This window comes from Nerophis ophidion, linkage group LG15 (genome assembly GCF_033978795.1).
Source record: "Nerophis ophidion isolate RoL-2023_Sa linkage group LG15, RoL_Noph_v1.0, whole genome shotgun sequence".
NCBI classification, from domain to species: Eukaryota; Metazoa; Chordata; class Actinopteri; order Syngnathiformes; family Syngnathidae; genus Nerophis; species Nerophis ophidion.
In genome coordinates this window covers 19,987,292-20,011,376 of record NC_084625.1, presented here as the reverse complement: position 1 = coordinate 20,011,376, position 24,085 = coordinate 19,987,292, and the positions used below count along the sequence as shown (strand labels likewise).

At 39.2% G+C, this 24,085-nt stretch overlaps 1 protein-coding gene across 2 annotated transcripts; it reads left to right on the top strand.

The window, feature by feature from the left end:
• The first annotated feature begins 697 nt into the window (after positions 1 to 697).
• On the top strand, positions 698 to 23,288 carry LOC133569381 (aurora kinase B-like). Of its 2 annotated transcripts, XM_061921668.1 has the most exons (10): positions 698 to 858; positions 6,973 to 7,011; positions 8,856 to 8,940; positions 9,010 to 9,055; positions 9,136 to 9,324; positions 16,818 to 16,956; positions 17,037 to 17,185; positions 17,249 to 17,423; positions 22,837 to 23,043; positions 23,128 to 23,288. In XM_061921668.1, exons 1-9 carry the CDS (start codon positions 853 to 855, stop codon positions 23,008 to 23,010), a joined length of 1,002 nt encoding a protein of 333 aa, XP_061777652.1. In that variant the 5' UTR covers positions 698 to 852; the 3' UTR covers positions 23,011 to 23,043; positions 23,128 to 23,288. The 2 variants fall into 2 exon arrangements, with proteins under 2 accessions (XP_061777652.1, XP_061777651.1); XM_061921667.1 differs by having other exon boundaries at positions 22,837 to 23,288.
• The last annotated feature ends 797 nt before the right edge of the window (positions 23,289 to 24,085 follow it).

The window sequence follows — 24,085 nt, the reverse complement described above, 5'->3', positions numbered from 1 at the left end:
TATATATATATATATATATATATATATATATGTATATATATATACATATATATATGTATATGTATATATATATACATATATATATGTATATATATATATATATACATATATGTATATATATATACATATGTATATATACATATATGTATATATACATATATGTATATATATATATAAAATAAATGTATATAGCTAGAATTCACTGAAAGTTAAGTATTTTATACACACATATATATATATATATATATTAATTAATTATATATATATATATATATGTATATATATACATATATATATATATATATATATATATATATATATATATATATATATATATATATATATATATATATATATATTAAATACAGCCAAAATAAAAATACAGGCTGTCTATATACTCTCTTCATAACCACGCCCCGCATCCCCCTCCTACCAAAATCAAAGGTCTCAGGGTTTATAAGTATGGCACTTAATTGTCGTGTGGTTTAATGCATGGTTTGGTATTTTGTCAATGAAAGCTAGTCCAACAATAACAAAGGAATACAATACTTTCGTTTTGGACCCACCAGCACAAAATAAAAGTTAGTGCTATTAATATACAGTATACAAATTATTTTCAGACGTAGAGAAGGGGCGGGTCAAAAATCGTTTTCAGCCTATCATACAAATCCTCATTTCCTTTGTGTCTTCCGGACTCTTGGCCAATGGGAGCTGTTGGTGTGAGACGTGCTGCCCAATCGGCTGCGTTTGTTGAGACGCTTCGAAGAAGTTGGCGGCAGCGTTTGTTCAAAACAGAACGGAGAAGTTTCGGCCACGCTTTTAAAGTCAAAATCGTGCTCATTTTCCACGAAGATGCAGGTACATTTGATTTTTTCTTGATCGTGTTATTCCGAGGTAGTCGCAAGTGAGACTTCGTAGTCATTCTTAATCGCGTATTTTTGCGTAGCTTTAAGTTAGCTGGCGTACATTTTGAATGAAGTGCTCACATTAACGCTCTGTATTTGGTGTTATTATGTCCAACAATGCGTCTATTATGTATCATTTTATAATAATACACCCCAGGTGACATAATGAGCTTATTTCTAACATTAAAACACGTCTTTAACGTCGTTTGCGGCCTTGTCGCTCTTTACCATTGTTCCGCGCGAGTCGAGTAGTCTAGACTTAAAATCTTACATCGAAATGATTGTCCTTAGTACAGAAATACATCCATCCATCCATCTATTTCCTACCGCTTGCCCCTTTTTTGGTCGTGGAAGGTGCTAGAGCAGGGGTGCCCACACTTTTTCTGCAAGTGAGCTACTTTTCAATTGACCAACTCGAGGGGATCTACCTCATTTATATATATCATTTATATTTATTTATTTATGAAAGAGACATTTTTGTAAACAAGTTAAATGTGTTTAATGATAATACAAGCATGTGTAACACATATAAATGTCTTTCTTTCACACAGACAAGAATATAAGTTGGTGTATTACCTGATTCTAATGACTTGCATTGATTGGAATCAGACAGTAATGATGATAACGCCCGCATTTTCAAATGGAGGAGAAAAAAAGTTGTCCTTTCTGTGCAATACATGAAAGTGGTTGGTTTTTGGCATCTAATTCATCCAGCTTCCATACACTTTACAAGAAAAACATTGGCGGCAAATTCCGTAGCTTGCTTGATTGACATTCACGGCACCCGAGGGTCTTGTGAGATGACGTTGGCTGCTGCCAGTTCATTATTATGAAAAAATGACAGAGAGGAAGGCGAGAAACACTTTTTATTTCAACAGACTTTCGCGTCGTCCCTTCCGTCAAAACTCTAAAGGCCGACTGCACATTTCCTATCTTCACAATAAAAGCCCTGCTTCATGCTGCCTGCGCTAACAAAATAAGAGTCTCAGAAAGCTGGCGTGCACATCACTTGTGCACGCCAGCTTTCTGAGGGATCGCTTGTGCACGCCAGTTTTCCGAGACTCTGTATTTAGTTAGCGCAGGCAGCATGAAGCAAGGCTTTTATTGTGAAGATAGGAAATGGGCAGTCGGCCTTTAGAGTTTTGACGGAAGGTATGGCGCGAGAGTCTGTTGAAATAAAAAGTGTTTCTCGCCTTACTCTCGGTCATATTTTCATAATAATGATCTTGCTGCAGCCAGCGTCATCTCACAAGACCCTCCGGTACCGTGAATGCCATTTAAGTGACGTCTTCGTGAAGATTGATGATCACTAATTTTTAGGTCTATTTTTTTTAAGAGCCTGGCTCGAGATCGACTGACACACCCCCCGCGGTCGACTGGTAGCTCGCGATCGACGTAATGGGCACCCCTGTGCTAGAGCCTAACTCAGCTGTATTCGGGTGGAAGCCTGCGTACACCCTGGAGAAGTCGCTATCACATGTGTGTGTGAATTATATTTATATAGCGCCTTTCTCTAGCGACTCAAAGCGCTTTTACATAGTGAAACCCAAATATCTAGGTTACATTTAAACCAGTGTGGATGGCATTGGGTGCAGGAGGGTAAAGCGTCTTGCCCAAGGACAAAACGGCAGTGACTAGGATGGTGGAAGCGGGGACGGAACCTGGAACCCTCAAGTTGCTGGCACGGCCATTCTACCGACTGAGCTAAACCGCCTGATCACTACAGACAGACAGACAACATTCACACTAGGGCTGGGCGATATGACCTTTTTTTAATATCTCGATGTTTTTTAGGCCATATCGCGATACACGATTGATTGATTGATTGAAACTTTTATTTGTGCATTGCACAGTCAAGTACATATTCCGTACAATCGACCATAAATTTGTCATACCCGATTAAGTTTTTCCATTTATTTAAGTCGGGGTCCACATAAATCAATTCATGGTACGATATACATCTCCATATTTTGCCTTAGCCTTGAATGAACACTTGATACATATGATCACAGCAGTATGATGATTATGTGTGTATACATTAAAACATTCTTCTTCATACTGCATTCATACAGTATATGCTACTTTTAAACTTTAATGCAGAGAGGGAAATCACAACTAAGTCAATTGACCAAAACTGTATTTATTAAACAGTTATTAAGCAGTGGCACAAACATTCATGTCATTTCCAAAACAGAAAGTGCAAGATTGTCAGAGACAATTTAAAACTAGCTCTGAGTGCACTTTTGTGCATGATGTAACTAAGATGACATATCAACCCATTAAATTAAAGTGTACTTTTTGTACAGAACGCCACTACAATAGTTTAAAACAAATAAAGTGTACTTTGCATGATGTCACACAAGGTATTTCAATAACTGTCCAATAAAAATGAGCTGCATAATAGGAAGTCAAATAGTATATGTCCTAGGGGTGCGAATCTTTGGGTGTCCCACAATTCGATTCAATATCGATTCTTGGGATCGCGATTCGATAATATATCAATTTTTTTTCGATTTAACACGATTCTCGATTCAAAAACGATATTTTTTCGATTCAAACCGATTCTGTATTTATTCAATACATAGGATTTCAGCAGGATCTACCCCAGTCTGCTGACATGCTAGCAGAGTAGTAGATTTTTTTTTTTAAAAAGCTTTTATAATTATAAAGGACACTGTTTTATCAACTGATTGCAATAATGTAAATTTGTTTTAACTATTAAACAAACCAAAAATATGACTTATTTTGTCTTTGTGAAAACATTGGACACAGTGTGTTGTCAAGCTTATGAGATGCGATGCAAGTGTAAGCCACTGTGACACTATTGTTCTTTTTTTTTTTAATAAATGTCTAATGATTATGTCAATGAGGGATTTTTAATCACTGATATTTTGAAATTATAACTAATATTGATACTGTTGTTGATAATATTCATTTTTGTTTCACTACTTTTGGTTTGTTCTGTGTCGTGTTTGTGTCTCCTTTCAATTGCTCTGTTTATTGCAGTTCTGAGTGTTGCTGGATCAGGTTTGGTTTTGGAATTGGATTGCATTGTTATGGTATTGCTGTGTAGTGGTTTGGTGGATAAAAAAACAAAACGATTTAAAAAAAATGAGAATCGATTCTGAATCGCACAACGTGTTCGATTCGATTCGTATTCGAATCGATCTTTTCCCACACCCCTAAAATGTCCTTTACTATGTGGTAGGTTACTACGGACGTTATTAAATTCTGTAGTTGACTAGTTGTTTCATACTGTGTTGATCTGGAAATGTTTGCCTCGGCATTTTGATGGTGTGGGCGTGTGGCACCAAATGGAGACGTTGACATATTACCATGAATTGATTTACGTGGACCCCGACTTAAAGAAGTTTAAAAACTTATTCGGGTGTTACCATTTTGTGGTCAATTGTACGGAATATGTACTGTACTGCGCAATCTACTGATAAAAGTTTTAATCAATCAATCAAAACTCAGACATGCGGAGTAGGCACTCTTCATTCTCTAGCAGGTGACTTTTCAAATGATGCTACATACTAGCAATAATGCTACTTTTTGTAGCAACGCTTTTGCCCCACACTTGACAAATTACAGTTGTCTGTTCGACATATTCCCACTTGAAGCCAAACCACCGCCAGACGATGGACCCCCTGCTGTTTTTTTTCCTGAATTCTTCCTTCATTCGCACCTTCTTTTTCTCGTATTACCACTCGCACGGCTCCACCTGAAGGATTGAAGTTCCTTATTATCATCGCTTACGTGCAGCTAACGTTACCCATGCTGGTAAATAAGCTCTGCTTCTTCCTACGTTCGAAATAAACTCAAACTCAAACCTCTCTGCCCCGTGAGGGCGTATGACATGACAGTATGTGACGTATGTAAGAATGTGCGCTTGCTGTCTGTGAGAAGGAGAGACCGGAAAGAGCTAGAAAAGCCTGCACTGTAATGCCAGGTTAGCTTGAGAACGTATACTCGAATATGACGATATTGTCATTTTTTATATTGCACGGAGACAAACCACGATATTTCGTGTATATCGATTTATCGCCCAGCCCTAATTCACACTCACATTCACACATTAGGGCCCATTTAGTGTTGCCAGTCAACTTATCCCCAGATGCATTTTTTTTGGCGGTGAGAGGAAGCCGGAGTTCCCTGAGGGTTCCAACATGCAAACTCCACAGAGAAAGATCCCGAGCCCAGGATTGAACCCCGGACTACTCAGGACCTTCGTATTGTGAGGCACATGCACTAACCCCTCTTTCACCGTGCTGCCCTTATCACAGAAATACATAACATAAAAAAAATAGCAAAAATATTATTTCTATGCCATCCATTTTCTACCGCTTGTCCCATTCGAGGTCGCAGGGGTGCTCGAGCCTATCCCAGCTGCATTTGGACGGAAGGCGGTGTACACCCTGGACAAGTCGCCACCTCATCACAGATAGACATCTTCTTTAAAAATATATCGATATATTTTACTAACTCGATAAATCACCAAGCCCTCTATAGATTAGCTCGCATATTCAGGGTTGATGAAAAAGTGCAGCGCATCGATTAATATTTCCTATGAAAAAATTATTAATAGACATCCTATATACGTAGCAGTGGTTCGCAGGACTTTTTCCACCAAGAAAACACTTGGCTCTCCAAATACCATAATAATGACCAACATTAAAATAGTAGTAGCAGTAGTCCTAAGTCGGGGGTTCGAAACCTGCGGCTCTTCATTGCCGCCCTATTGGCTCCATGGAGCATTATTAAAAAAGGATCGTAAATGGAAAAAGATGTGGGGAAATAATTGTTTTGTTTTTATTAGTTCTTTTGTTTGAGGATCAATATGACACAAACCTTCCCAATTGTTAGAAAGCCCACTATTTGATATATTTATGTGTATGCTTCATTGACGAGAGTATTTGGTGAACATTGTTTTGTTCTATTAATTTTGCCATAGTGTGGACTGTGACGCAACAGTTTGTTTACATGTAAAATCTTCTACTTCTCCTTTGTTTCATTTTGTCCACCACACGTTGTATACTGTGTGTGAATGCACAAAGGTGAGCTTTGTTGATGTTATTGACTTGTTAGAGTGCTAATCAGGAATATTTTGTCAGTACATGACTGCAAGCTATTCAATGCTAACATGCTACTTAGTCTAGCTGTATGTACGTATTGCATCATTATGCCTCATTTGTAGGTATATTTGAGCTCATTTAATATCCTTTACATTTATCCTCTTTGCATATAATTTAGTTTTGCATGTCTCATGACACATCTGTATGTAATATTGGCTGCATTTTAGATAGTTGTTTGTGTTCCATGTTGTTCCAGGCCACAGCAAACATTACCTACCTTGCCAGAGATTGTAATAAATCTATTAAAAGAAGACAACCTGCCGTTTCATTTAACTTGGACACACACATTTATACCTTTGGCCATTAAAAGCCAGTAATATCCAGGTGTTCTCTCACCTTCTGAGTAGCCTCTGATTTACTAATGGTTTCTAATGTTGTAAAAATGTGTAGATATAATATTGAATTTCAACATTTCTGTCCACGAAGATTTGCTTCAGCCTGCGACACATTCATTTTGATAGTAGGCTAATATAGCTAATATAGACACTTACGTCGTGTGTTGCCTTCATTATAAGACTTATATATGGATTTTAATTTTTTGCGGCTCCAGACAGATTTGTTTTTTGTATTTTTGGTCCAATATGGCTCTTTCAGCGTTATGTGTTGCTGACCCCTGGCTTAAATATTCATTAAAACAAGTCAGAGGTTTTATTTAACACTTTATTAGTATGTTTTATCCATTGTAACATTGCAAACAGTTTGAACAGTAACACTGTGTTTTGACTATTGGAAAATAAAACACTGGACTTTAATCAAGTGATTTTTTTGGTGTATCAATAGGAGCCCATGTACCGCTACTTTAGAATTGCTGCTAAATACTATATAGCTGGTGAAAGTATGCTACTAGTTTCCATTTATAGTGCAAAGTAGACATTTTACAACCATGAAGGGAAATCATTTGATAAGCTGCATACTTTGGATTTTCTTCACAGAATAAAGAAAATTACGAGCTGAGGACCACCCAGCGGCCGGTAAGTCATACAGAGAATATATTTTTTTAAACAAAAGAATATAATAACGATGACTGTAGTTAGTTATTTATGGCTTTGGCCATTGCATATTTAGTTGTAGTCGTCAAGCACAGTTACGTATCATTACAACCATTAGGCTGCGTAGTGCCTGAAGAAGTTTATGAAAACCAAAATGCTTTTATTGATTTGCCAAGCCTCCTTACACTAGTAATGGCTACCCATCAGAATAACAACAATAAGAGAGAGTGTAATTTATACCATAGTACATGTTTAATTTGCTTTTAGTTATATTCCTTGCTTGTATGAATTGCCATCTAAATTATACTTTTATTTGTACAGCACTTTACAGTACAGTAGATCCTGACTTGGAAAATAACAATGCTAATAATTAAAACACCACAAATAATAATGAAGCACTATAATATAATATAATATATATATATGTATATATATATATATATATATATATATATATATATATATATATATATATATATATATATATATATATATATATATATATATATATATATGCATACTATGTTAATTTTATACGTTAGTAAAAAAAATGTGTCTCCTTATACCAGGTAAAGAACCAAGCTAAATGAAAACACTGAAAAACTATGATAACTTGAATGACAATTAATTTCCCGATTTGAAATGGTATAAATTAGAGATGTGGTGTTTGATTTTTGGACAAACAACTTGTTAGCATTAACATAAACTAGATGCTAACAGGTCTTCACATACCCACATGCGTTTGAAGAGAACATCCGCTACGCAAGTCAAACATATAAAATGTAAGTCTGATTTTGCACACATTTCACCACAATGTCTGTCTTTTTCAGTTTGAAATGATAAAAAAAAAAACTCTCTCCTTCTTTGGGCCGTTTGCTCTTTTTCTACCTTGACGTAATTTATTCGCTTTGCATTGTAGAGTTTTAACTTGCACTTACAGATGTAGTGACAAACTGTAGTTACTGACAGTGGTTTTTTGAAGTTTTCCTGAGCCCATGTGGTGATATCTTTTACACACTTCTGTTGCTTTTTGATGCGGTACTTACCGCCTGTGGGATCGAAAGTTCATAATATCATCCCTTACGTGCAGTGATTTTTCTAGATTCTCTGAACATTTTGATGATATTACGGAGCGTAGATGGTGAAATCCCTGAATTCCTTCCAATAGCTCGTTGAGAAATGTTGTTCTAAAACTGTTGTACAATTTGCTCACGCATTTGTTCACAAAGTGGTGACCCTCGCCCCATCCTTGTCTGTGAATGACTGAGCCCAATCATGGCACACACCTGTTCCCAATAAGCCTGTTCACCTGTGGGATGTACACATAAGTGTTTGATGAGCATTCCTCAACTTTCTCAGTCATTTTTGCCACTTGTGCCAGCTTTTTTAAAACATGTTGCAGGCATCAAATTCCAAATGAGCTAATATTTGCAAAAAATAACAGTTTTCCAGTTTGAATGTTATGTATTTTGTCTCTGTCTTTTCATTTGAATGTAGGTATATAGGTTAAAAGGATTTGCAAATCATTGTTTTCGGTTTTTATTTACCATCTACACAATGTGCCAACTTCACTGGTTTTGGGTTTTGGGCATGTATTACTGATTAGAGTACCGATGAATATAGGCATCAATAAAATCATAACAATACACAACCCTAAACAATAATAGACTGGGATCCACTGTACTACAGTATAGTCTTACTTTTTGACTGCTTTTGCAGGCCTTTTGTCTTTTTCATTGCAAAATATGGTGCAGCACAGTGGTGCACCAACATTTTCTGCTACTCCTGATGACAATTGTTCATTTGTTGCTGTGTTCTACTGTTAGTTTGCCACCCCTACCACATTAACGGGGCCCCAGCGTGTTTTGGTGAAGCCGCGGCTGGCAACAACTGGCAAAAATATCATCACAGGTAATGTAAGCTTCTTCACATTAGTGTGTATATATATCCCAGATTTGTCATTACTTCTTTTTTTTCTAGGACCAGGGAGAGAATGTGTGAGTTCGTCTTCCAGTTCAGGTGCAAAGTAAGTCTGAAAGCGTCTCTTGGTGTATGTCCTGTTGCTGTTTTGTGAGTCAGACCTCTAAGTAAACACTTCGAAAACAGGAAGCTCTCCATCGGTGACTTTGACATCGGCCGACCACTCGGGAAAGGCAAGTTTGGCAACGTGTATCTTGCCAGAGTGAAGAAGATGCAAGCGGTTGTGGCTCTGAAGGTGCTGTTCAAGTCCGACATGGAGAAGGAAGGTGTGGAGCACCAGCTCAGAAGGGAGATCGAGAATCAAGCCCGTCTCAAGTAAACGCTTGCTCCTTTTTTCCCACACATTTTCTCAAAGGCCCAATGGAAATGCAAATAGTCTGTTACAGGGTCAAACTAACTGTATAGAAGATATAGTGAAAATTCTTAACTGTAAAATACAATATTAAATGTAAACCAAGAAATGTCACCTGTAATAGCAAGTGTTTGCATGCATGGGGGAAGCTGCACAAAAGTATTATGGGCCCTGCTGGAGTCTGCCACTTTCTGTTTGTATCATTCTTTTTGCTTAACCCTTGTTAAGGCCACAGCCTCTTTTTGAGTTCCAAAAGGGCAAATAATAGGCAGAGTTAGTCCTTTTGATAACTGAACTGTGAGCGCTCGTGTATGATGTCACCTTGGTGCTGAAGTAGGGTTGCACAATACATACCGTATCTTTCACACTATAAAGCACACCTAAAATCAGAACATTTTCTCAAAAGCTTACAGTGCGCCTTATAATCCGGTGTGCCTCATATATAGACCAATTATAAGAATAATTTTGCTTAGCCAACAGGTCTCAACTACGGTAAGCAGCCGTCGAATTCATTTTCATTAGATGACTGCGCCAGGCCGTGCGGTTTCATTTCCATTTGTGTGTTAATGTAAAGACCCCAAAATGGCTCCTATTGAGAGACATGATTTTAGGAAAGCAGGAATTGTCACTGAACTGCTAGACAACAGCAGCAACAGTGACTCCATTAACGACGTCTCGAAATAGTGCAATAACAATATATATATATAACTCAACGTCGTTTAAACGTTAATGTCACACAACACAACACACAAAATAAACATGTAAAGCTCACTTTATTAAGTTATTCCTCATCCACGAATCCCTCAAATTCTTCTTCTTCAGTGTCCAAATTAAACATTCCACAAGAGGTCCCTCAACCACAACCTACCTTATTTTCCCTAGTAGAAGAAGAAGCGCGCGGTGCATGCTGGGATATATGACTGCGGTAGGCGTGCCGAGTTTTAAACTCAAGGCGATCAGTCACACAGTAGAACACGGGAATAGAGCAGCAACCGAGAGAATTGAACATTAACAGCCGCGACACTGACTCGTTTAATGACGACTTCGACGAGACTGATGTTATGAATACGGCATGTTGGATGCCGTATTCGCTCAACTGTTTGATTTGAACACTGAAGAAGAAGAATTTGAGGGATTCGTGGATGAGGAATAACTTAATAAAGTGAGCTTTACATGTTTATTTTGTGTGTTGTGTTGTGTGAGATTATCGTTTGAGCAACGTTGAGTTATTGATATATTATTGCTTTGCGCTATTTCGAGTGTTACTATATTGGGATTGCACTAACGTTTGATTTACCGTAACAGTATCAGACTGTTTATTGAATCGGGGAAAATAATAAAACTGTTGTTTATTCATTTTGGGAGTGAACAGAGTTGTCACAACGCTGGTTTGTAATCTTTTTTGAGTTTGACTGACCTATCTGACTGTTTTGTTGACATTCCCTTTAGCGCAGCTCCATCTAAAGGATGCATAACTTAACCCCAGGCTCTACTGTAGCATCTATTCTATGCGCCTTATAATGCGGTGCGCCTTATATATGAACACAATATTAAAATAGGCCATTCATTGAAGGTGGGCCTTATAATCCGGGGCGCCTTATAGTGCGGAAAATACGGTAATATAAATGATATTTTGGTCGACGATAGAGCTTTTAATACCATTGTCATATTGTGGTAATTCATGTTGATGACACATTCTCAGGTCGTTTCCAAAACAATTTTGAAAAGTGGACTCGTCAGACCACAAAACACTTTTCCACTCTGCATCAGTCCATTTTAGATGAGCTGGGGCCCAGCGAAGCCGCCGGTGTTTATGGGTGTTGTTGATGAACGGCTTTCGCTTTGCATTGTATAGTTTTTAACTTGCATTTACAGATGTAGTGACAAACTGTAGTTACTGACAGTAGTTTTCTGAAGTTTTCCTGAGCCCACGTGGTGATATCCTCTACACACTGATGTCGCTTTTTGATGCAGTACCGCGTGAGAGATCAAAGGTCCGTAATACCATCGCTTATACACAGTGATTTCTCCAGATTATCTGAACCTTTTGATGATATAACGGACCGTAGATGGTGAAATCCCTAAATTCCTTGCAATAACTCATTGAGAAATGTTGTCCTTAAACTGTTCAACAAATTGCTCACGCTTTTGTTCACAAAGTGGTGACCCTCGCCCCATCCTTATTTGTGAATGACTGAGCATTTCATGGAGGCTGATTTTATACCCAATCATGGCACCCACTTGTTCCCAATTAGCCTGTTCACCTGTGGGATGTTCCAAATAAGTGTTTGATGAGCATTCCTCAACTTTCTCAGTCTTTTTTGCCACTTGTGCCAGCTTTTTTTGAAATATGTTGCAGGCATCAAATTCCAAATTAGCTAATATTTGCCAAAAAATAGCAATGTGATTTTAAACATTCATTCTCATGTAAAAATGTCAATAAAAATACGACCTAATCAAATTTAGTTGGACCCTCTTAGCCGCAGGTACTCGCTGTTCCTGTTGCCTAAAAGCCGCACTGATTAGCAGGATGAGCAACTATGATCAGCAGCAAAGTGGACAGCTGTCAACATCATATTTGGATGTTTACAATCCCAACACTGTTGGTTTTGAACCAGTTGTTGTTGTGCAGTATTTATTAGTAGCCAGCAAGAAGGTATATTTGTAAACAAAGGTCACGAGACAGGAACTACATCACCCGAGGGGGCGTGGCGACAGGATCGTTGTCAAATGGGAAACATTTTCTGAGTACTATGCATGCATGTTATAGAAATTGACATTACATTTCCAATGATAATAATATTAATACATTATTTAATAAAGAAAACAATTGTGTGGTACGTCAAATGAGACGTGTTGGTGTCAAATAGACAGCTGAAAGAGGTTGGGAGATGAGAATGAATCTAAAGGTAAAATATAGTGTAAAAATGCACCCAATTACAGGAAATGTCTTAATTTAAAAAGATGTATTTTGAGTTTGCGTGACAGTACTTTGTGCTGATAGAAATGTTCCTTTTTTTTCCCCAAAGTGTGCTCACATTCCTGCATTCGAGCTGTTTTTTGCAACTCTGACTGCGACAAGCGAATGAACACGTATTCAACACAATATAGCACAATTACTGTCAAAATGGTGGATATACAGTCAAAGCGCTTTGGGTTCCTTAAAAAGGGGTTGAAAGGCGATATTCAGTACAACCATTTACCATTTTATTGTACCATTTTAGCATTCTTGCTAGCGGCTAATTTACCTCCACGGTGCAAAGCCACTTTGAAATCAGCAGTCCTCGCCTTTGCATGTATTATTATCACTGGAGGACGAGGAATAGCTAAACATGCAACACTAGAAGCTAACCGAAAGGTAGAGCTCTTGAATGTAAACAAATGTGGGCGTAATTGATATAAATATTAATTGTAATGATACCAAATACAGTGGAACATCGATTTAAAGAACAAAACTTAATTGGTTCCTGAACATGGTTGGTAAATCGAAATGTTCTTAAAGTGAAGCAGAGTTCCTGAAAATGAACTATGTAAACATGAATAAGCTAAACTGTCAACGCATGCTCACACAAAAGTTTTTTTGGGACTCTCAAAAATGTTAACTTTTTCTTCCAAAAATAAAAAAGTAAGATAATTTTGACCTTCACTGTCAGCAACTGGCAGACAATGTGCCGTCAGGAAGCATAGAAGGGTGGGTAAGCAGAGAGAGGGGCCACAGGGAAGAGGGAAAGTGTGTGTGGGTTCCCTCACCTGTCCAAGTCCACAGCAATTCCTCCATCTTTGCAGGCTGACTTGTCGGCTTTTTGGAGCCATAGTGAGGAAGCAAAATAGACTAAACTTGGAGAATGGTTAGAAAAGAAACATGCTGAAGCACTGAGAAGTGGGGACTGAGGAACAAACAGGATGTTACGTCAGGTGCTACGCCTCTTCAAAACGGCAGCGCCCCCGTGTGTACCCTATGGCTTCTTGCAACACACAAAATTAATGAATTAATAAAACGTTCATTCACCTAGACGTGGATCGCACACAATAGCACACTCTTAAGTTTCCTGAAGAAACTATCCTGAAAGAATCAATAAAGTACTATCCATCTACTTGGTTCAATAAAAATATTGGTAAAACGAGAAGTTTGCAAATTGATGGGTTCATAAGTCGAGGTTGCACTTTATAGTATTGGAATAAGGTCGATACTGTAGTAGTCAGATCAACATTCTTTATTATCAAAAAAATCTTGTTTTTGTTACTGTTGACAAACTCAGAAAATGAGTCCCTGGTGACAGATGGACCTCAAGAGTCAAAACCTCAAGGATTGAAATCCGAGCGAATAGTAACAAGAGATCTAAAAATGTAATGGATTTTGTTGCACTGCCAACCTGTGGTTTTGTGTGATTGCCCCTGTAACAACTTGGTATTGGATCCAGACCCTATTGTTATGATATGTGAAGTAGGGCTGGGCGATATTGGCCTTTTTTTAATATCTCAATATTTTTAGGCCATGTCACGATGCACGATATATATCTCAATATTTTTTCTTAGCCTTGAATAAACACTTGATGCATATAATCACAGCAATACGATGATTCTATGTGTCTACATTTAAACATTCTTGTTCATACTGCATTAATTTATGCTAATTTTAAACTTTCATGCAGAGAGTGAAATCACAACTAAGTCAATGGAACAAAACTGTATTTGTTAAGCAGTGGCACAAACATTCACGTCATTTCAAAACAAAGTGCAAGATTGTCAGAGGCATTTTAAAACAAACTATTAGTGCACTTTTGGGCAGGATGTCACTAAGATGATTATATCAAAACAACACTAAATTAAAGTGCACATTTTGTACAGAACGCCACTACAATAGTTTAAAAACAAGTAAAGTGCACTTTTTTGCATGAAGTCACACAAGATATTTCAATAACTGTCAAATACAAATGAGCTGCATAATAGAAAATCAAACAGTGTATGTCCTTCGCTATGTGGTAGGTTCCTGCGAATGTTATCTCCTCCTATTTTTTTCATACGGTGTTGATGTGGAAATGGTTGCTTGGGCATGTTGTTGGTGTTGCACTGAACTGAGATGTTGACATGCGGAGTTTCAAGCACGCTTCATTTTGTAGCGGGTGACTTTTCAAATGATTTTACATATTAGCAGTAATGCTACTTTTTGTAGCAGTGCTTTTGCCCCACACTTGACAAATTACATTGGTCTGTTAGACATATTCCCGCTTGAAGCCAAACCACCGTCAGATGATGGACCACCTGCTGTTTTTCTTGGAAATTAATTATTCCTTCATTTGTTATCAGATTTGCATATTCTTTCTCTCGTATTACCACTCACACCACAGCTAACGTTACCCATGCCGCTACCTCTCTGGTCCACGAGGGCGTATACGTGTGTATGTGACGTATTTAGGAAGGTGCGCTTGTTTTGTCTTTGTGAGAAGCAGAGACAGCAAAGAGTGATATAAGCCTGTAGTGCAGGGGTCGGGAACCTTTTTGGCTGAGTAAGCCATAAAAGCCAAATATTTTTTTAAGTATTTCCGTGAGAGCCATATAATTTTTTTTTTAACACTGAATACAACTATATGCGTGCATTTTTAAGAAAGACCAACATTTTTAGAGTATAATAGGTGTCTTATTTTTTTTAATGACGTTATTCTGAGCCTAACCAACAATAAATAAATTACTTCTTACCATTAATGCGACTTCTTGAACAGGTTTGGTAGAAACCGGATGGATGGATGAAAATGCATGAAAAATGTTTATATTTTGAACGTTATTTTTGACACTGTGATTACCAGCGGTTTTGTTCATTACTTATCGTGTTTAGCAATGTGAGATAAGATTTATCTGAGAGCCAGATGCAGTCATGAAAAGAGCCACATTTGGCTCTAGAGCCATAGGTTCCCTTCCCCTGCTGTAGTGTAATGCCCGCAGCTAAAAGCAACTGCGTGAGAACGTATACCCAAATATCACGATATAGTCATTTTCTATATCGCACAGAGACAAACCCGCGATATATCGAGTTTATTCGATATATCGCCTAGCCCTAATGTGAAGTATCTACAGTAGCAAAGGTGTGGATAGAAACATGTTGCAGCAGAAAGTAAGCAACTATTGACCGTAAATTAGCAAGAAGATTAAAGGCCTACTGAAATGAGATTTTCTTATTCAAACGGGGATAGCAGGTCCATTTTATGTGTCATACTTGATCATTTCGCGATATTGCATATTTTTGCTGAAAGGATTTAGTAGAGAACATCGACGATAAAGTTCGCAACTTTAGGTCGCTAATAAAAAAGCCTTGCCTTTACCAAAAGTAGCAGACGATGTGCGCGTGACGTCACGGCTTGTAGGGCTCCTCACATTGTTTACAATCATAGCCTCCAGCAGCGAGAGCTATTCGGACCAAGATTTCCCCATTAATTTGAGCGAGTATGAAAGATTCGTGGATGAGGAAATTTACAGTGAAACCCAAAAAAAAAAAGGCGAGTGCAGTAAGAGCGATTCAGATGTTTTTAGACACATTTACTAGGATAATTCTGGGAAATCCCTTATCTGCCTGTTGTGTTGCTAGTGTTTTAGTGAGTTAAATAGTATCTTAAAGTCGGAGGGGTGTGGCCACGGGTGTGTTGACGCCAGTGTCTCTGAGGGAAGTCAGCTTGCAGCAGGACATAAGCTCTGCTGATCTCCGGTAAGACGCGACTTATTTCCACAATTTTCTCACCGAAAACTGCCGGTTGACATGTAGTCGGAATCCCTGTTCGCTTGACCACTCTGATCCATAGTAAAGCTTCACCTCCGGGAATTTTAAACAAGGAAACACCTTGTGTTTGTGTGGCTAAAGGCTAAAAGCTTCCCACCTCTATCTTTCTGCTTTGACTTCTCCATTATTAATTGAACAAATTGCAAAAGATTCAGCAACACAGATGTCCAGAATACTGTGTAATTATGCGATTAAAGCAGACTACTTATAACTCGGATCGGGCTGGAAAATAATGTCCGCTACAACCCGAGATGTCAAACACAAGCGTCATTATACGAGTCATCATACCGCGACGTTTTCAACACGACACTTCGCGGGCAATTTAAAATTGAAATTTAGTCAACTAAAAAGGCCGTATTGGCATGTGTTGCAATGTTAATATTTCATCATTGATATATAAACTATCAGACTGCGTGATCGGTAGTAGTGGGTTTCAGTAGGCCTTTAATAATAGCTTTGACAAAGTAATAGAACCGCAAATGGTGCAATATTTTACCTCATACGTCGGCAGCAAAATTAGGAGCCTTTGGAACCCGTTTTGAAATGGTTCCATTATCATTTATATGCCAAATAATAAATGATGTATGTCCCTATGATGTAGAAAGGTCAAAGGAAATGCAAAATATACTCATCGTGAATCCTGTAATTCTATTAATCATTCAGTAATCATTTTCCCCTTCTTTTCAGGCATCCCAACATCCTGCGCTTTTACAACTACTTCCACGATCGAAAAAGGGTGTTTCTGGTGCTGGAATACGCTCCACGCGGCGAAATGTACAAGGAGCTGCAGCGGTGCGGACGATTTGACGAGCAACGCGCTGCAACCGTAAGCAAAACATACAGTACCAGGCCGATATCGCTCTTTTTTTTGAGCGATTTGTGATTGTGATCTCTTCCATGAACTAGTACATGGAGGAGATATCTGACGCGCTGCAGTACTGCCACGAGAGGAAGGTGATCCATCGCGACATCAAGCCAGAGAATCTGCTTCTCGGCTATCGCGGAGAGCTGAAAATAGCCGACTTCGGTTGGTCCGTGCACGCGCCGTCACTCAGGTAGGAGGAGAGTTTGTGTCAGGTCGTCTTCACGGAGTTTGTCACGCGTGACGGTCTGTGCAGACGTCGTACAATGTGCGGCACACTGGACTACCTCCCTCCTGAGATGGTGGAGGGCCACACCCACAGCGAGAAGGTGGACCTGTGGTGCATCGGGGTCCTCTGCTACGAATTCCTGAATGGGAACCCGCCCTTTGAGACGTCCAACCATTCCGAAACATACAAAAGAATCGTGAAGGTTGGTGGAAACATCCTTTAGAAATATACAAGCCGTAACCAACAAAGCTGAACAAAAGTATTGGGACACATGCAGTCATTCAATGCAGGTTCACAACTTCCTTTGTGAACTCTTCTCAATGTCCCTCTTCGGAAGAAATGCTGCAGAAAGGCACTTAAAGCCAATGACAGGATTTGAAGTAAGGCAGGGCCATACATTTGAAAAATAAAAATAATTGGATCTTTTGTGGTGAAAGGCAAAACTCTCAATTTACCGGTCGATCTACGTTCCCATACCCGCCTATTTTCATGAGTTTTGAGTTATGACCGAAAGGACAAGATCACAGGTACAAACGGCCGAAATGAGTTTCCTCTGCCGAGGGTAGGGGCTTTCTAGAGATGGGGTGAGAAGCTCTGTTCTGCGGGAGGAGCTCAAAATAAAGCCGCTGCTCCTCCACATCGAGAGGAGCCAGATTAAGTGGTTCAGGCATCTGGTCAGGATGCCACCCGAACTCCTCCCTAGGGAGGTGTTTAGGGCACGGCCGACCGGTAGGAGGCCACGGGGAAGACCCACATGTTGGGAAGACTATGTGTCCCGGCTGGCATGGGAATGCCTCGAGATCCCCTGGGAAGAGCTGGACGAAGTGGCTGGGGAGAGGAAAGTCTGGGCTTCTCTGCTTAGGCTGCTGCCCCCGCGACCCGACCTCTGATAAGCAGAGGAAAATGGATGGATGGATAGATAGTGGACTTGACTGTGTATTAGGCTGTTACATAAATGTTATTTTCAATTAGTGTAATTAACATTATTTTTTACAAAATGTTTTTTTTAAATAATGTCAATACTTTTTAAATGTACAGGCATGTGAAATGGCCGCAAAAACACGGAAATCCGTGTTTTTTCATCAAAATACCACTTCCGGGTTTTTTATTTATTACTGGAATAAAAAAAATAATAATACAATCCAAACAGAATTTGTTGTACGGTCTCCTCAGCTGCAGGTACTTGCTGTTCGTCTTGACTAAGCGCTGCACTGAGTTGCAGGACGGGGAGACGATCAGGGACACTGAACCAACAAATTTGCAACATCACTGTCAACATTAACAAAAGTCCAAGCTGCTGGACACTAGTGGGGACGTTGCTTCATTAATCAACATCATCTAGAAATTAGCCTCATAACTCATCCTGTTTGATAACTTTTTAGGAGCATTTTTTTCCCAGTGCGTTGTGTCTGTTTTGAATGTCACTGTCTTGTATGAGTAACAGTGGGAAAAAAAACTGACAGAAGTTGTTTGGAGTTATGTTTTGTGTTGCATCTTTTAATGTCCCTGAAAACTCCTGATTTATGATGATTTAATTATCTTCTTACCTAATTTATTCCATTTTTAAATAGAATAAATAAAGAATACCGATGCGTCAAATCAAAAGGCTCTTGCAGTTTTGGATGCCTGTCTGAATGACGGATCGACCCACTATCGGAAGCCGATATTTGGCATTTTTGATCAATTTCAATACTTTTTTTTTTTTTTTAAATATAACTAAAACAGAACTACATCTGTAGATACAATATATACACATATAACACCAGTATGTTGTATGAAAAGGGGAAAAAATAGTGAAGTAGATGCTGATAACCACTACTCGTGTCTGCTAAGCTTCTGGTCGCCGACCGCTCGTTTCCTTTGCTTACATGAATTTCCATTTTTTGGGCAATTCCAGTTTTTAATCCTTCTTTCCTGGAGTCTTTCTCCCGTTTTGTGTGTTTTGGCTCATTTAAGGAGTACAGCGAGTTTTTATGTTTAGTGATTCAATCAAACAACGTGACAGAAATGTGCCTCTGCCATAAATGCAAACTGTGTAAGTTGGAAAATATGAGATTATTATACAATAATTAAAGAAGATCAGACAGCATCTTACACTTTCTGTAACATTGATAAATAAATTGTCAGCAAGCTTGAAAATTGTCTCACCTGAAGAATTGATTGTATTTAAATGTTTTCTATATTTAGGAATCATATTTCATATCAACCAGATTAATGATGTAAATTGTGTTCCAAATTTAGAGACAGGAAGTGATCATATGTGTATTTGCTATGAAACGAAAAAGGGGTAGGATTAAATAAGCTTTGCTTCTTTCTACTCCTTTTGAGACATGTTGTAAAGAGAAGTGAAAATGTATCAAATATGTAATGTATTATATTGAAAATGAATACATTTTCAGAACCAATATTTCATGGTCCCTAATCGTCACTAGGAAATCTTGCAATGTATTAAAGGCCTACTGAAATGAGATGTTCTTATTAAAACGGGGATAGCAGGTTCATTCTATGTGTCATAATTGATAATTTCGCGATATTGCCATATTTTTGCTGAAAGGATTTAGTAGAGAACATCGACGATAAAGTTTGCAACTTTTGGTCGCTACTAAAAAGCCTTGCCTTTACCGGAAGTATGTGCGCGTGACGTCACCGGTGTGAGGGCTCCTCACATCGTCACATTGTTTATAATGTGAACCACCAGCAGTACGAGCAATTCGGACCGAGAAAGCGACAATTTCCCCATTAATTTGAGCGAGGATGAAAGATTCGTGGATGAGGATATTGATAGTGAAGGACTAGAAAAAAAATAAATAAATAAAAAGCAACGGCTCCGGGCGCCGGCAGTGTGAGCGTTTCAGATGTAATTAGACACATTTACTACGATAATTCTGGAAGATCCCTTATCTGCTTATTGTTTTAATAGTGTTTTAGTGAGATTGTAAAGACATACCTTGAGGTCGGATGGCTCTGGTGTCTCTGTCTCAGAGAGAAGCCGAGGAGCCAAGCTCACAGCTGCCTTTTTTGACAGCTACTGCAGGAGGACAAATAATCCACTAATGTCTCCGGTAAGATATATATCACAATTTTCCCATCCAAAAACATGCTGGTTGACGTAGAGAAACATGTTCGCTTGACCGCTCTGTGTTAAAGCTTCACAACAAACAAAGAAACACCGGCTGTGTCTCAGTGCTAAAGACAGCTGCAATACACCGCTTTTCACCAACAACATTGTTCTTTATAGTCTCCATTATTAATTGAACAAATTGCAAAAGATTCAACAACACAGATGTCCAAATTACTGTGTAATTGCGTGATGAAAAGAGACGACTTTTAGCCGTAAGTGGTGCTGAGCTAGTATGTCCCCTCCAACCAATAACGTCACAAACACAAGTCATCATACGCGCCATCACAGCCATCGTCTGGTGCATCAGGGACGGCAGAGAGGAGGGGTTTCGGAACCTGGTGAGGGACTTTGTTGTCTGGTGCCACACGAACCTCTTGCAGCTCAATCCGTCAAAGACCAAGGAGCTGGTCATTAACTTTGGGAGGTCGAGTCCACGGTCACAACCTATTGTGATCGAGGGAGTTGAGGTACAGATTGTAGACTCATTCAAGTACCTCAGGGTTTGGGTGAACAATAAACTGGACTGGACTGTTAACACGGACCACCAGTACAAGAACGGACAGAGCAGGTTGTACTTCCTCAGGAGACTGCACTCCTTCAACATTTGTAGAAAACTCCTGTGGATGTACTACCAGTCTGTGGTTGCCAGTGTTCTGTTCTACATGGTAGTGTGCTGGGGGGGCAGTACATCTAAGAAGGACAGCTCCAGACTTGAGAAACTGATCAGTTCTACAATCGGAATGAAACTGGACTCACTGGTGACGGTGGCAGAGAAGAGGACTGTTGACAAACTAGTGAGCATCCTGGATGATGCCAGTCACCCTCTGCATAGCGTTATCAGTAGCCAGAGGAGCCTGTTCAGTGCTAGACTGCTTCATCCCAAGTGCAGGACTAATAGACTCAAGAACTCCTTTGTCCCACACGCCATTAGACTGTACAACTCCTCTCTGGGGCCGGGGGTACAAGGATGACAGGGGATGCAAAACAATAACAGTGCAATACGTTTTCATAACATGGTCACTACTGCCTACTTTCTCTTGTTATATTCTTATTTTACTGTTGTATTTTTATTCCCATTGTTGCTTTTTATTTTATATTCTTATTGTAATATTTATCTATTTTGTTTCCATTTAAACCCCCATTATTTACTTTTTACTTTTTTTTAAATTGATCTCAACTCTGTACACTGCTGCTGGAATTTTAATTTTCCCGAAGGAACTCTCCTGAAGGAATCAATAAAGTACTATCTATCTATCTATCTATATATCTATCTATCATTCCGCGACGTTTTCAACAAGAAACTCCGCGGGAAATTTAAAATTGTAATTTAGTAAACTAAAAAGGCCGTATTGGCGGGTGTTGCAATGTTAATATTTCATCATTGATATATAAACTATCAGACTGCGTGGTCGATAGTAGTGGGTTTCAGTAGGCCTTTAAATCCATAAATTGTAATACAATGGAGTAGTGAAGAAATTCCATATTTTGACCACCTTTCCCAGGAGATCTTCCATTTTCTGAAATACAAATGTTGACGCTCCTTTTAGACACACATAAAATAAAGATGTTTGATGTCGTTTGCTGCCAAAATAACCACACAATTAGCGCCACATTGAACATTTTGTCGCTACTGGTACGACGTTTCCCAAAAGATAATGTTAAAAAAACATCTTCAAGCCCTGTCCAGCTCTTTACTGACCTACACTATTCATGTTCCAATAACTCTTACTGCAAATGAATATCGGTTATCGGCCTCCTTAACGACGAATAATCGGTATCAGCCTTTAAAGAAACTATATCGGTCAATCTCTACTCTTTATTTTTTTACAGAGAGCATTTTGTGATGTCACTGTTTGACGGACGTACTTATGTGGGCATTCTGGTATGTGATCTCTCTCGGCTCTGCTTTTTTGTGCCGAGACTGTTGGCTGCTGTCCTGTGCTGTTTGTCTTCGGGATTTATATCTCAACAGTGTACAGGGGATGGTTGTGGAGCGGTTCATTTGCATCTTAAAGGACAAACCCTTGCAGGCTTACTCAGAAATGTGACCCTGGAGAAAAAATGAATACCAGAACATAACCAATAAATCTTATTGAGACTACAAGGAAGTGTGTGAAATTGTCATAGTGGTTTGAGTGTCCGCCCTGGGGTCACTAGGTTTGGAGTTCAAATCCCGGTCGAGTCATACCAAAGACTATAAAAATGGGACCCATTACCTCCCTGCTTGGCACTCAGCATCAATGGTTGGAATTGGGGGTTAAATCACCAAAAATTATTCCCGGGCGCGGCACCGCTGCTGCCCACTGCTCCCCTCACTTCCCAGGGGGTGATCAAGGGTGATGGCTCAGATGCAGAGAATAATTTCGCCGCACCAAGAGTGTGTGTGACAATCATTAGTACTTTAACTTTAGTGGCCTGTTTTTTTCCAGACATTTTTCCAAGGTGAAAGTGTATTCGTTTTTACACAGATAAACACTCCATTTTCATTTTTCAGGTGGATCTGAAGTTCCCTCGGGTAATCTCTGAAGGCGCACGGGACCTGATCTCCAACCTGCTCCGCCACTGCCCCAAAGATCGCCTCTCGTTACAGGACGTCATCGATCACCCGTGGGTGCGCGCCAACTCCCGTCGGGTCTTGCCTCCCATCCATCCCGCTAATACCTCGTGATCACCCCACCTCGAAGGCCTCGTCTCGATGGAGGTTTTTATTTGTCTTTGCTTTACTCCACTGCCCAAGATTTTGTGATGTGTTCATATTATTATTCATTCTTTTTATGTTGTACAGTGTGGTGTACGATTACTAGGTAGTCAAGATGGTACTCCTCTCGGAAAAAGGTTCCTGACAATGCCAAAGTGCTGTACTTCTCAACGCTTTTGCCCTATTTGTTGGGTTTACAAATATCCCACAAGCTACACTTTAAATTCAAATAAAGACCTAATCCTGTTGTTGATTGGGTCAATTATCACCAAAAAGGTAATTGAGTGGATTTGAAAACAAACAAATACAACTAGATGACTCAATTCCTTGCTCCAAAGCTGACGCTCAACTGAAATGCTAATGGGATATAGGAATGGTTTAAAGGCCTACTGAAACCCACTACTACCGACCACGCAGTCTGATAGTTTATATATCAATGATGAAATATTAACATTGCAACACATGCCAATACGGCCGGTTTAGTTTACTAAATTACAATTTTAAATTTCCCGCAGAGTTTTTTGTTGAAAACGTCGCGGAATGATGACGCGTATGATGACGTGTGTTTGTGACGTTTCGGGTTGGAGTTGACATACTAGCTCAGCACGAGTTACAGCTAAAAGTCGTCTCTTTTCATCGCGCGATTACACAGTAATTTGGACATCTGTGTTGTTGAATCTTTTGCAATTTGTTCAATTAATAATGGAGACTATAAAGAACAATGCTGTTGGTGGAAAGCGGTATATAGCAGCTGTCTTTAGCACCGAGACACAGTCAACCAGCATGTTTTTATTTGGGAAAATTGTGATATATATCTTACCGGAGACAACAGTGGATTATTCGTCCTCCTGCAGTAGCTGTCAAAAAAGGCAGCTGTGAGCTCGGCTCCTTGGCTTCTCTCTGAGACACTGCGTGTTCACCGCAGCCATCCGACCTCGGGGTATGTCTTTACAATCTCACTAAAACCCTATTAAAACATTAAGCAGATAAGGGATCTTCCAGAATTATCCTAGTAAATGTGTCTAAATACATCGGAAATGCTCAC